Genomic DNA, 12,940 nt, shown 5'->3' with positions numbered 1-12,940 from the left:
GCTCCCTGCTCTGCTGAGCTCACGTTCCTTGGCCTAGTGTCACCTCACAGGTCGGCAGGAGTTCACCAGCTCAGAGAAAGGCCCGGCTGCTCTAAGCATAATCGTAAAACAATAAACGAAAAGCAACAACAACAACGCCACGTGTTCTCCCGACAAGTGCCACCTGGCCAGGCCAGAGGGCAGTGTGCGGGAGGCACAGGAGCGTAACCCCCCACTCCTTACTGCTGGGAACTTGAGAATGTGGCCTGAGGGGCTGGGGAGGCCGGCCGGGTAGGGCACCTGTTCCCTCCGATGCGGTCAGCAGCTCCCGGGTCACCTCTTCAGCCACAAGTTCAGCCACCGTGTCCGGCTCGAGGCCCTGGGTGCTGAGGAAAGCCTGGGCGCGCTTGCATCGGTCAGGCCGCTGAGAGGCCAAAACCGCCCGGAGCACGGCCTCGCCGTCCTGAGCGGCCACGTCTGTGTAGGGACAGCCCAGCTCCTGAGAGGAAAGCAAAGTCGGCCAAAGCTCCTGGGAGGAGCCCGGAAAAAGCCAGCAAAAGGCAGCCCTTTCTGAAATCCCACGTGGACTGACTGACTCCTCTGTTTGCTGAGCTTAAAGATCCCTCACCCTGAGCAGGAACCTTAGAAGCAGCAAGCACCATTTTCTAGCCCTTTCTTTCACTTCACCAATGAGCTGAAGCCAAGCAAGAGAAAGGCTTGTCTTCACGAGCCATCAGGTGACTTAACATCTTGTTGAACACTGAGCTTTTTAAATGTTATGAAATGTAAGAAAGTTGGATAAAAAGGCAAGAGCCCCTCCTCTACCGTTCCCATGGCCGCAGCAAAACCCTCCATCTCCAGAGAAGCCCTTCCAAAGGGCCTTAGTGCTTGGCATTATTTCTCTTGTGCTCTTCTGCTTCTTAGAGTCTATTATTTTTGCCCCTCAATCAGCACGAAGTCACAAACAATTCTTGGCTGCTCTGGTTCCTGTCTTTATAGTCCTCACATTCCATTTTATTTTATTTTACAACTTATTTTGGGCTCTCCCTCATAGAAGTCCCCCAACAATCCTGCAGCTAACTAAGCTATCAGGGCCAGAAGGGACCTTCAGGGCCGCGTCACATATAGAGGGAGAACCAGGAACCCGGAGGTGTGAAATGTCTTGCCCTCGCTTCTGGCTGGCTGGGCCACAGCCAGGACTCAAAAGGCCCGGCACTTGGCCTGGCATCCTCCCCAGTATTCCCAGGGATGCATTTACAGAGGCCAACATCCCGATGAGTGATCCGCTCCCACATCATGATTATCATGTGAAGGGCCAACTTGGCAGAATCCAAAATCTACCTCCAACTTCCTGCTCCAGCTCCCCCACTAGCTCCCCCGGGGACCCCACCCTTGGGCACGTACCTTGGCAAGTTCATACAGACACAGGACCTGCCGGCAGTAGCTCTTCCCATGAAGGCATTTGCTTGTCAGAGTTTCCAGATTAGTCACCACTTCATCACAGGGGGGCAGCATCACAAACGACTGACTATCCAAACTTGAAGCTGGAAGCAGATACAGGTCTGAGGGGGGCTTTGAGCTGGCAAGTGGAGGCCTCTCCCCAGCCCCCTATGACACTAGCTCTCTGCTCACAGCTTCCTCCATTGCACCCCCACGACTCCCCCCTGGATCTGGGCCCACTTCTGACCGGGCCCACACCCCACTTCAACTTATTGCATCGCCGTCTTCCAGGAAATCCCAGCTACTTCAGAGGCCTCATAGGCTACAGAAGACTCCAAGCCACCTAATGAACACTCTAGATCATCACCAAAGATGTCTGCTAAACTCTCTACCACACACCCTTCCCCTTTCTTCTGATATCACATGAGTCACCAGGTCTAGCTGTGTCTCCGAAACACATCCCTGGTCACGGCCTCCATTACAGTGTTCATGACCCTGCATGTGAGAGGCTGCGGCCGGCCCTCCACTCTCTCCATGTCAATCTCCCACAGACTCAGGAGAATCTTTCCAAAATGCCAATCACAAAAACCAAGGCTCATCTGGATAGAGGCCTGAAAGGCATGATAAAAAAAATTAAAATCCATTCCTGATTTTAAAAAAGAAACAGGGGCGCCTGGGTAGCTCAGTCGTTCAGCGTCTGCCTTTGGCTCAGGTCATGATCCCAGGGTCCTGGGATTGAGCCCTGCATCGGGCTCCCTGCCTGGCGGGAAGCCTGCTTCTCCCTCTCCCACTCCCCCTCCTTGTGTTCCCTCTCTAGCTGTCTCTGTCAAATAAATAAAATCTTTAAAAAAATAAAAAATAAAAAAATAAAAAACAAAAAAGCTCTCAGCTGAAAACAGAAGAAAATGGTCTTAATTTGAGAAAGGGTTTCTATTAGGGAAAAAAATGTAGAAAAGAGTATTTAGGTCACACTGTTCCTAATAACAAAAACAAAATTGAAGAATTTAAGTATGTATCAATAAAGTACTGTTAAGTAATAAAATTTTAATTTGAGTAAAATTATAATTTAAGTGTGTATCAATACAGCATTAAATAGTACATCCATACAGAATATTCTGCAGCCATTAAAAAGAATGAGGTCAATATATGTGTACTGACAGGGAAAAATGTAGAATAATGATATAACTTCATTTTTGTAAAAAATAAAAGGGGTGTATGTGTGCATGTACATGTGTAAACCCACACAGAGAAAGTGACATGTACCAAGCACGTAAAAGACGTTATTTGGGGGAACGTGGTGGGGGTGGTGTCGACTGGGTAGATGACTTTCACCTTGAACTTTATGCACTCCTGTACTGTGATCTGTTACACTAAGCATGTAATACTTTTGCATTGAAGATATTACACATTAAAAAATATGCTTTAAAGACCAAAAAGTAAATAGCAACTCAGACCGTGTAATTCCCTGCTTAAAATCTTTCATTGGGGTTCCAGTTCTAGGGCAGGGAGCAGCAGCTCACTACCCCATTCACCGCTCACCCACTGGACTCAGGGGAAAACCCGGCACACAGCAGACAGCACTAAATGACACAGATTATCATCTTTTCCCCTCCAGTAACCTCTAGCCTGAATGCAATGCTGCCTGAAACCCAAAACCAAGCACTAAGACTGACAGAGAGAGAGCACACACTCCAGGAGCAGGAAAGGGAGCTCCTGATGCCCTTTCTCTCTCATCTCAGCTCCTAAGCAGCGCCCAGACTGCGGTGGGAGGGGCCGAGGCAGCAGCTGGTAAGATCCCAAACTCAGAGCGGAAACTTATTTTTAGATTCGAGGTGTTCTGGTCCCAAGACAAGGCAGTGAGCCCTTGTTTCCTTTCGCATTATCCTCCTGTCTGCTGGCCCAGGATGCGGGCGTGGTCAGGGACGTGCTGACAGAATGGGGGAGCTAGGACTCCAGCTTTGGGCCAGAAGATTGAAAAGGGAAGCCTCAGGGAACCAGAAAATACTTGGGAGAGAGAGTCAGAAAGCCACACAATAAAGTTGTTTATAAACTCTAGGGCTCACTCCCAGGCTTTGCATATGGAGATCTGCTCCTAGTCAGCGTAGCAAGACCCTGAGCACCTAATTCACAGCCTCCTACCCGGCTGCAGACTAGTCTCAGGCTGTTGCATACACACACCTCGGAGCTGAATGGCACCACAAAGGCTTTGAAATCCGAACTGATAATAGAACCACAGTCTACAGAGAGTGGGTTGGAACTTGTAGCCCACACCTAACCAGGTCAACTGCCTGCTGAAAAAATTAAAAAAACACCATTCCTCATAAGATTTAAACAAGACCCAGAGTCTCATAACATACTATTCAAAATGTCCAGGATGCAACTCAAAATTACTCAGCATACAAAAATGCAGGAAAATCTCAATTCACAGGAGAAAAAACAATCAACAGATGACACCTAGTACTAAAATGATGTAACTGTTGAAATTACCTGATAGTTTAGGCAGCTTTTTTCAAATTGTTACAACGAACAATTATAAATGTTCTTGAGACAAACCGAAAAACAGAAAGTCTCAAAGAAACAGAAGGTATAAAGAAGAATAAAATGGAAATTTTGGAGGGGAAAAATAACTGAAATTTTAAAATCACAAAAATAAACTCAATAGCAGCATGCAAATACCAGAAGAGTCAGTGAAATTGAAGATGGACAAACAGAAATTATCCCATCTGAAAAAAAAAAAATCCAATCTGAACAACAAAGAGAAAAAAATTGAAAATAAAAATGGAATAAAGTCTAAAGGACTTGGAGACAGTAACAAAAGTTCTGTGATTTGGGTCACTGGAGTCCCAGAAGGAGAGGACTACGAGTATGGTGCTTTGAAAACATAATGTCTGAAAACTACTGAAATTTGGTGAAACACATAAACCTAAACATTCAAGAACGTTCAGTGAACCCCAAACAGGATAAACCCAAAGAAATACATGCCCGTCAATGTATAATCAAACTACTGAAGACTAAAGGTAGAAAAAAAATGAAAGCAACCAGAGAAAAATGCATTATCGATAAGGGAAATGATGATTCAAATGACTGCAGATTATTCACAAGATACTATGAAGATCAAAAGGAAGTTCTACAATATGTTTTAAGCACTGAAAGAAAATAATGAATTTTCTATATCCAGCAAAAATCATCCTTCAGGAATGAAGGTGAAATAGACATTCTCAGATGAATAAAAACGATGAAGAAAAACTAAGAGAATGTGTAATTATAATTATTCTCTTGAGTTTTTAAAAATATGTTTTTTTGGTTGAAAGTAAAAATTCTAGCATTGTTTGATGGGTTTTTCAATGTTATGGAGATGTAATATAAAACAAGTAGGGGCACCTGGGTGGCTCAGGTCAGCTAAGCGAAGGACTCTTAAGTTTAAGCTCAGGTCATGATCTCAGGGTTGTGAGATCAAGTCCCCCATCATGCTCCCTGCTCGGCTCAGAATCCGCTTGAGATTCTCTGCCTCTCCCTCTGCCCCCACCCCCCCCAGCTTGTGCACATGAGCATGTGCTCTCTAAAAAAAAAAAAAAAAGTAGGACATAAAGGAAAAGAAGTGACCCTATAGGTGGTAAGATTTCTACATTCCAGCGGAGGTAGTAAAATACAGCTTTTAAGTGGGCTGTAAAAAGTTATGAAAGTTTAATGTAATCCATAAAGCAACCAATGAAAAAATTATGCAAAGATATATAGTCAAAATCAGAATAAATTAAAATGGAAGACTAAAAAATGTTCAAATAACCCAAAAGGCAGGAAAAAATGTTTCCTCAAAAACTACAAACTACCAAACTCTTCAAAGATGAAAAAGATAACCTGATTAGTTGTATAACTAAGAAAGAAATTAAATTTGTAGTTTAAAGTCTTCCAAAACATAAATCTCCAGGTTCAGATAGTTTTACTAGTAAATTCTACTGAACAGCTAAAGAGGAAATAACACCAATTCCATTACAATGTCTTCCAAAGGAAACAAAACAAAACAAAAACAGTAGAGGAAGGAGTGCTTTCCAGCTCATGAAACCAGCATTACCCAGATGCATAAACCAGACAAAGACAGTACAAAAAAAAAGTACAGGTCAATATTCCTCATGAACATGAATGTAAAAATTTTCCAAGTAGAAAACTGATTATAGTAATGTATCTAAAGAATAATGCACTATGACCAAATGGGATTTATCTTGGGAAGACAAAGCTGGTTTAATATTTTAAAACTCAATTAATGTAATCTACCTAATGTAATCAATTAATAGTCTAAAGAAAAAACCCACATGATCATATCAATAGATGTGGAAAAAAAATGACAAAATTCAACAATTGATTCATGATAAAAAAAACTCTCACAAACTATGAATAGAAGGGAACTTCCTCAACATGACAAAGCCCATCTTCAAAAAACCTACAGCTAATATCATACTTAACTATGAAAGACTGAATGCTTTCAAAGATAGTCTCTTCAACAAATGGTGCTGGGAAAACTGGACAGCTACGTGCATAAGAATGAAACTGGACCCTTTCTTACACAACACACAAAAATAAATTCACAATGGATTAAAGATCTAAATGTGACACCTGAAACCATAAAATTCCTAGAAGAAAACATAGGCAGTAATCTCTCTGACATCAGCTGTAGAAATATTTTTCTACATAATGTCTCCTCAGGCAAGGGAGAAAAAGCAAAATTAAACTATTGAGACTACACGAAAATAAAAAGCTTTTACATAGTAAATGAAACCATCAACAAAAGACAGCCTGCTGAATGGGAGAAGATATTTCAAATATGTATCTGATAAGGGGTTAATCTCCAAAATATATAAAGAACTTCTATAACTCAACACCAAAAAACCACAAATAATCCAACTAAAAAAATACAAGACATGAACAGACATTTTTCCAAAGACATACAGATGGCCAAAGACACATGAAAAGATGCTCATCATCATCATCATCATCAACAGACACATGAAAAGATACTCATCATCAGGGAAATGCAAGCCAAAACCACAATGAGATAATCACTTTACAACTGTCAGAATGGCTAAAATAAAAACACAAGAAATAACAAGTGTTGGTGAGGGAAAGGAACCCTTGTGCACTCCTGGTGGTGTGCAAGCTGGTGCAGCCACTGTGGAAGACAGTATGGAGGTTCCTCAAAAAATTAAAAATAGATCTAACCTATGATCCAATAATTCCACTACTGGGTATTTACCCAAAGAACACAAAAACACTAATTCGAAAAGATATATGCACCCCTATGTTTACGGCAGCATTATTTATAATAATCAGGATATGGAACCAACCCAAGTGTCCATTTGTAGATGAACCAAGATGTGGTATATATAGACAATGAAATATTACTCAGCCATAAGAAAGAATGAAATCTTGCCACTTGCAACAATATGGATGGACTTAGAGGGTATAATGCTAAGAAGTCAGTCAGAGAAAGAAATACTATATAATTTCACTCATATGTGGAATTTAAGAAACAAATGAACAAAGAAAAAAAGAGACAAACAAAAAATAGACTCTTAACTATACAGAACAAACTGGTGGTTACCAGAGGGGAGGTGGGTGGGGGGACGGATGAAACTGGTGAAGGCTGTAAGAGTCCACTTACCCTGATGAGCAATGAGTAATGTTTAAAAATGTTGAATCACACTGTACACCTAAAACTATACTGTATGTTAATTATACTTGAATTAGAAAAAAAAAAAAAAAGACAATGCTTTCTCCCTAAAATCAGTAACAAGGCAAGTATGTCTACTCTTACCACTTCTATCCAATGTCATACCAGAAGTCCTAGGCAGTGCAATAAAGCAAGACAAAGAAATAACAGGCATTCAGATTGGAAAGGAAGATATAAAACCATCTCTATTCACAGATAGTATCGTCTGTAGAAAATACCGAGGAATCTATAAGAAAACCCCTAGGATAAGCAAGTTTAGCAAGGTCGCAGGATACAAGATTAACACAAAAATCAGCATATTTCCATATACTATCAATGTACAATTGGAAACACGATTACTGGTATAGAGTAAATTTTAATGAACTAGCTACAAGTCAAATAGATTCCCTCTAACTTTGATATACAGCTAGTTAAAAGACTTAAGTTTCTATTTCATTGACTAATTACCTAGTTTATGGACTACCCTTGACGTGTATAACTAGTGGGCCAAAAGGGACCCTTTCTTTCCGGGAAAGAGTACCAACAGCTCCGTTCAGGACTCAGGGCAGTTTGATCTCCTTCACTTACTGCTCTGGACTTTCCTTAGTGGAATGCCAGGTTCTTCTTCCTCAAGCCGCTCGGCACTTTGTAGGAGAGCATGGATCTCTGGGTGCAGGTCATCCACACTAGCTTCCCCTGAGGCCAGTGCTCTGCAGTGCAACACCAAGGCGACATCTTGGTTGTAGAAATGAAAATACCGACATACTCTACTTGCTTCGTGCACACAGCCATCATCCAACAGGCGCCCAATCAGAAAGTCCAGTGACTCCTGCCCCTTCCAATCCAGCCTGTTCTCACAAGTCTCTTTGGATGGAAGACCATTAATTTCCAAGTATTTTGATGTGTTCAGAGCAGCCAACATGGAGAGTGAAAACTTACTGGCTACGCTATCAAAGGAAAGTTCCCCACTAGTTGAGATGTGCTGCGAAAACCTGGGCTCTGTTTCCTGTTTTTCTCTGAGGGTGCGCTGGGTGATGCGGCAGAGCCAGATCTGCTTCTCCAGCTCCTCCAGCTCGTCCACAGGCCCCAGGCCCTCCTGAGCCAGCCAGTGTGCGGCCAGTGTGAGCAGCAGCCGCCGCTCCTCCGCGCGGCTCCGGCCCTCCTCAGCTGGGGGCTCAGGCGCCTCCGGGGCCTGAGCTGAGAAAAAGGAAGAAGCTGCTCTGCTTGAAATGGAATTTTTCTGAAAACTCTCATGACATTTTTTCCAGAAGTCAATTCTTGCTTGTTTCAGGGACCACTGGCCAGTGTGTTTTAAAGTCTGCATCTCCCGTGTTATCTGCGAAATTTAACAAAACACTTTTTAGCCTTTCCTGGATAAAGAAGTATCATAAATGCTAATGCTCCCTACGTGTGCCAGGCTTGTTAAAGCCAAATCAAGTCAGAGAACATGAGACTTGGCTACAGATGATCCTGGATATTTTATCTGGAAAGTTAAACTATGAATAGCAATTCTAAATTTATCTACTTGAAGGGGGTTCAAGACAAAGCCATCCTATATTTAATTCTATTCAAAGCACAAGAGCCGTGGCATATCCTGTAAGCTAACCTTGGTTTCAAGCACACATTCTATGCTAATGGGCATCCTAGGGCTCATCCATTTCTGAAAGTAATGTGTGTACCAAAAGTAAAAAAGCCTGTTCTCCTATAAATTACATATCTCATTTGATTCTGTTTAATGCTAGCTCAAAAAGCTAAGATTTCAAATAACTTAAAAGACTAATGATACCTCTTCAATAACCAAGTTGTCCACAGGTAGTTCTGCTAATTCTGCTACCCTTCTGGCCAAAGCAAACTGTCCCTCTGTCTCCAGTTTTTCCAAAATAGATCTACATTCATGCTGAAAATTCTCAAGGCTGTAGCCGCTAATAATTCCATGATTAATGGCTATGGATGTGTCCTTTAAAATTTGGCTAAGGACACAGAGCTTCTTCACATCTGGACCTGTGCCAAAGAGAAGAGGGTATAAAACATTTAATCAGTAAAATGCTGCCATCAGAGGGAAAGTATGTCTGTTTAACACAATAATGCGATTAAAGAGAACACAAAACCTATTTTTCTACTCTGGCTGGCTAGCAGATGAAACCATTAGCCATCTCCTATATGTAAGAACTATTCAAGATTCGCATAGGGGCTCAATCTACGCAGCTCAGGGCAGATGGTGGTGGTCTGCTATGTGGTAGCAACTCAGTCAACCTTGGGAAGATCTGGCCATTCATTCAGGCCGATCCCATCTCTTTCTGGACTTTTCTCCAACCCTGAACAAATTTGTTTTTATGACTGTTCACTTGCTCATTCAGTGCAGACATCATGTGGATGAAGACACAGAACCAGCAGGACAGCTCAAACTGCAGCTGGTCAATAGCCAAGTGCCTTAACAGAGCACATCATATTCAGACTGGAGCATCACTTGCTCCTTTGGACAACTACTTAAACCAGGGAGACCCAGCTGAGCTCTTGTTCTTCTTCTTTTCTTTTCTTTTTTTTAAGATTTATGTATTAATTTGAAAGAGAGAGCATGGAGCAAAGCGGAGGGGCAGAAAGAGTCTTAAGCAGACTCTGCGCTGAGCACAGAGTCCGATGTGGGTGAGCCAAAACCAAGGAGGGGCATGAAAAACATTCTATAGGAGCCTATTCCCAGTGGCATCTGCTGGGCTGTGGTGTGATTTCGGTAGTTCTGGGGACAGGGAGACACCCTGCACAATATCCACCAGTAGGGAGATGCTGGGTTTCTTTGTTGACAGCATATAAAACCCAGGTTTTTAGAAAAACAACTTCTTTTCTCTAGGCACATGCATGTTATACACACAGAGAACACAAATGTTCTATAAAAACAAAAAAATTGTAAGAATAAAAGCAGTGTAACGGTTAACAACATAGACAAGCCTTATAATTTTTCAAGGACACAGTAACTCTGGCAAGAAAACGGAAGTTCATTTCTGAAAAAAATTAAAATTACTACAGATCAGTGAAAACACCTGTATGTTAAAAGGACCTACTCTTTGGTCTACAGAGTAATGGACAAGTCCCCTTTTACAGACACTGCGTTTTGGAAACATCCCTCTTTGTTCCCAGTCTTCAGCCCTGCCAGCCTGCACCACAGGCACTGAGCCCAGCGTTCGGTCATGTTCTGTGCAGATATGAGCTCTCCAGGTCAGTATCTGTGAGTTTAAATGTGATAAAATAACCCTAGTAGTGAAAACGTCAGGATCTAGTATAAAACAACAACATAATCATGCAACAAAAACTTGAAATTATCAAGTCGAAAAGAAGGTAAGGCAATAATTGGTTTCACTCCATCAGCAACAACCTTAGAGACTGCCAGTGTCTGGAGGAATCCGCAAAAAATAAGTATCATTCTGTTTTTGAAACCTTCAAAATGGATTAGTCATTCCTGAAACAGAGTTTGTGACCCTGAGCAATGATGACATGTTAAGGCTACTTGTCAGAAAAAAGAATGACAGTGACGGGGTGGAGACTAGTCAGGGGGAAATGCAGCTGACAAGTCCTCAGAAGGAGTAGACAGTTGTATTATTTCGAGATTATACCCAGTTGTGCTGTTTTCAATGCTTTAACCATGACTGACGTTTCCCGCAACCTCTTCTTCATACCTCATTAGGTACTGTAAATGTAATGTTATATATCATATGCGTTTTCATTTCCTGACTGCCCTTCTAAAATATTTTTCAAGATCAAGGAAGCTAATTTCTTAACAACAACTTAACTGTAAGGACTATCTTACCATCAGAGAAGAGCTTTTCTATTCCAACAAAGAGCTGTAAAAGCTTCCCCAGTTCATACTGGGTCCCACACTGCTGCAGCATAAGCTTCAGAAGGAAACACACCTGCTCCTTCAGCCATGGGGCAGGGATGGTAGCGTGGACCCTTCTGGCTGCCGTTTCAACCTAGGGAAAGAAGAGGGGGTCAGGAAAGCCGGTTTCACAGGAACAGCACATCAAAACCTCCAAATTTGGGAAGAGCTAAGAAAGCCAAGGTACCATCGAGAGTCATCTCCTATCACAAAGGGGAACGCTTATTCAGGTCCTTTCCAAATGACAGGAATTGGAAGCCTGCCTCGGAGGAGTGGCAAAAAGAAGCCCTCCGTGGCAGCTCTGTGGTTTGTCTCTTTGTGGGACGTCCTCCTGGAGAGAGCTGTGTGTGTCGAAGTCAAGGATGAACAAGAGACCTAAAGACTGAATGCCAACTCTGGAGTGAACGGATGCAGATACCCTCAAGTTAGTGACTGCCCAACAAATAACCCTGTGAGTTGCTGTGACATTAACCTGACATGTTTCACTTAAGAGCTTTACAGAGGGATGTAGGCCTGCCCTAGAGTCCAGAAGATCTGAAATTCATCTATCAAGACCTCTTAGAAAGATTTAACATTGCCCAATGTATTCTGCCCGTTTGCTTGTAGTTTCTACTACCGTTAGGGGAGGATCTCGATTAAGAAGCCTGGATCCATGTCACTACAATCAAATGCTAGCAATATTAATAGGAAGATGACCCCAAGAGGCAGGCTGCGTTAGCGTGAATTAGAGCATGAGTTCTTCATCTTTATTTACTTGTTTACCTACTCCTGTTGCTTGCAGAAGAGGGTCTACAGCAGGCAGGTGATGGAACTGGTCGAACGAAAAACATACATCAAGTAAAGGGCGGAGGCAAGGATGGAAGAGGTGCACTGTCCCTCCAAAGGGACAAGCTGGAGCAGGGGCAGTCAGGAAGGAGTAAGACATCTGGGAGGACCTAAATATACAATGAAAAACTATAAAACTCCTAAGAGATAATATAAGAGAAAACCCAGATGACCTTGGATATGGTGATTCCTTTTTAGATACAACATCAAAGACATAATCCATGAAAAAATAATTGACCAGATTGATTTTATTAAAATTAAAATCTTCTCTACAAAACAAAATCTCAAGAGAATAAGACTAGCAACAGACTGAGAGAAAATATTTGTGAAAGACACATCTGATAATGGACTGTTATCCAAAATACACAAAGAACTCTTTAAGTGGCAAAAAAAACCCCACAACTCTATTAAAAAATAGGCTGGGGGCGCCTGGCTGGCTCAGTAGGTACAGCATGCAAGTCCTGATCTTGGGGTTGTGAGTTTGAGCCCCATGTTGGGCATACAGTTTACTTAAAAAAAAAAAAAAAAAAAAAGGCTGAAGACCTTAACAGCTACCTCACCAAAGAAGATATACAGAGGGCAAGTAAACATATGAAAAGATGCTCCACATCATATGCAAGTTAAAACAATGACATACTGCAACATACCTATTAGAACGGCCAGACTTTGGAACACTGACAACACCACAGGCCAGCAAGGATGTGGATCCACGAGAACTCTCAGACATTGCTGGTGGGAATGCAAGTGATACAGCCACCTTGGAAGACAGTTTGATGGTTTCTTACAAAACTAAACATACTTTGACCACTTGATCCAGCAGCTGTGCTCCTTGGTATTTACCCAAAGGAGTTAAAAATTTACATCCACACAAAAATGTGCACAAAGATGTTTAAAGAAGCTGTATTCTTTTTTTAAGATTTTATTTATTTATTTGAGAGAGAGAGAGACAGCGAGAGAGGGAACACAAGCAGGGGGAGTGGGAGAGGGAGAAGCAGGCTTCCCGCTGAGCAGGGAGCCCGATGCGGGGCTCGATCCCAGGACCCTGGGATCATGACCTGAGCGGAAGGCAGATGCTTAACGACTGAGCCACCCAGGCGCCCCTAGAGCAGCTGTATTCTTAAGTGCCA

General features: G+C 42.3%; 1 protein-coding gene across 5 annotated transcripts in view; it reads right to left on the bottom strand.

Moving 5' to 3' along the window:
* SPG11 (SPG11 vesicle trafficking associated, spatacsin) overlaps positions 1-12,940 on the bottom strand; it is a 92,770-nt gene that overhangs the window by 19,149 nt on the left and 60,681 nt on the right. For all 5 annotated transcript variants that reach the window (XM_078079417.1, XM_078079418.1, XM_078079419.1 and 2 more), the window contains exons 28-32: positions 10,920-11,082; positions 8,907-9,121; positions 7,709-8,456; positions 1,384-1,523; positions 280-478 (exon numbers count right to left, since the gene is read on the bottom strand). In XM_078079417.1, coding sequence (XP_077935543.1) covers positions 280-478; positions 1,384-1,523; positions 7,709-8,456; positions 8,907-9,121; positions 10,920-11,082 — 1,465 coding nt within the window. The remainder of the gene's footprint in view (positions 1-279; positions 479-1,383; positions 1,524-7,708; positions 8,457-8,906; positions 9,122-10,919; positions 11,083-12,940) is intronic.

Source organism: Halichoerus grypus, chromosome 8 (genome assembly GCF_964656455.1).
Source record: "Halichoerus grypus chromosome 8, mHalGry1.hap1.1, whole genome shotgun sequence".
Classification (NCBI taxonomy): Eukaryota; Metazoa; Chordata; class Mammalia; order Carnivora; family Phocidae; genus Halichoerus; species Halichoerus grypus.
This window is presented reverse-complemented; position numbering and strand designations above follow the sequence as displayed.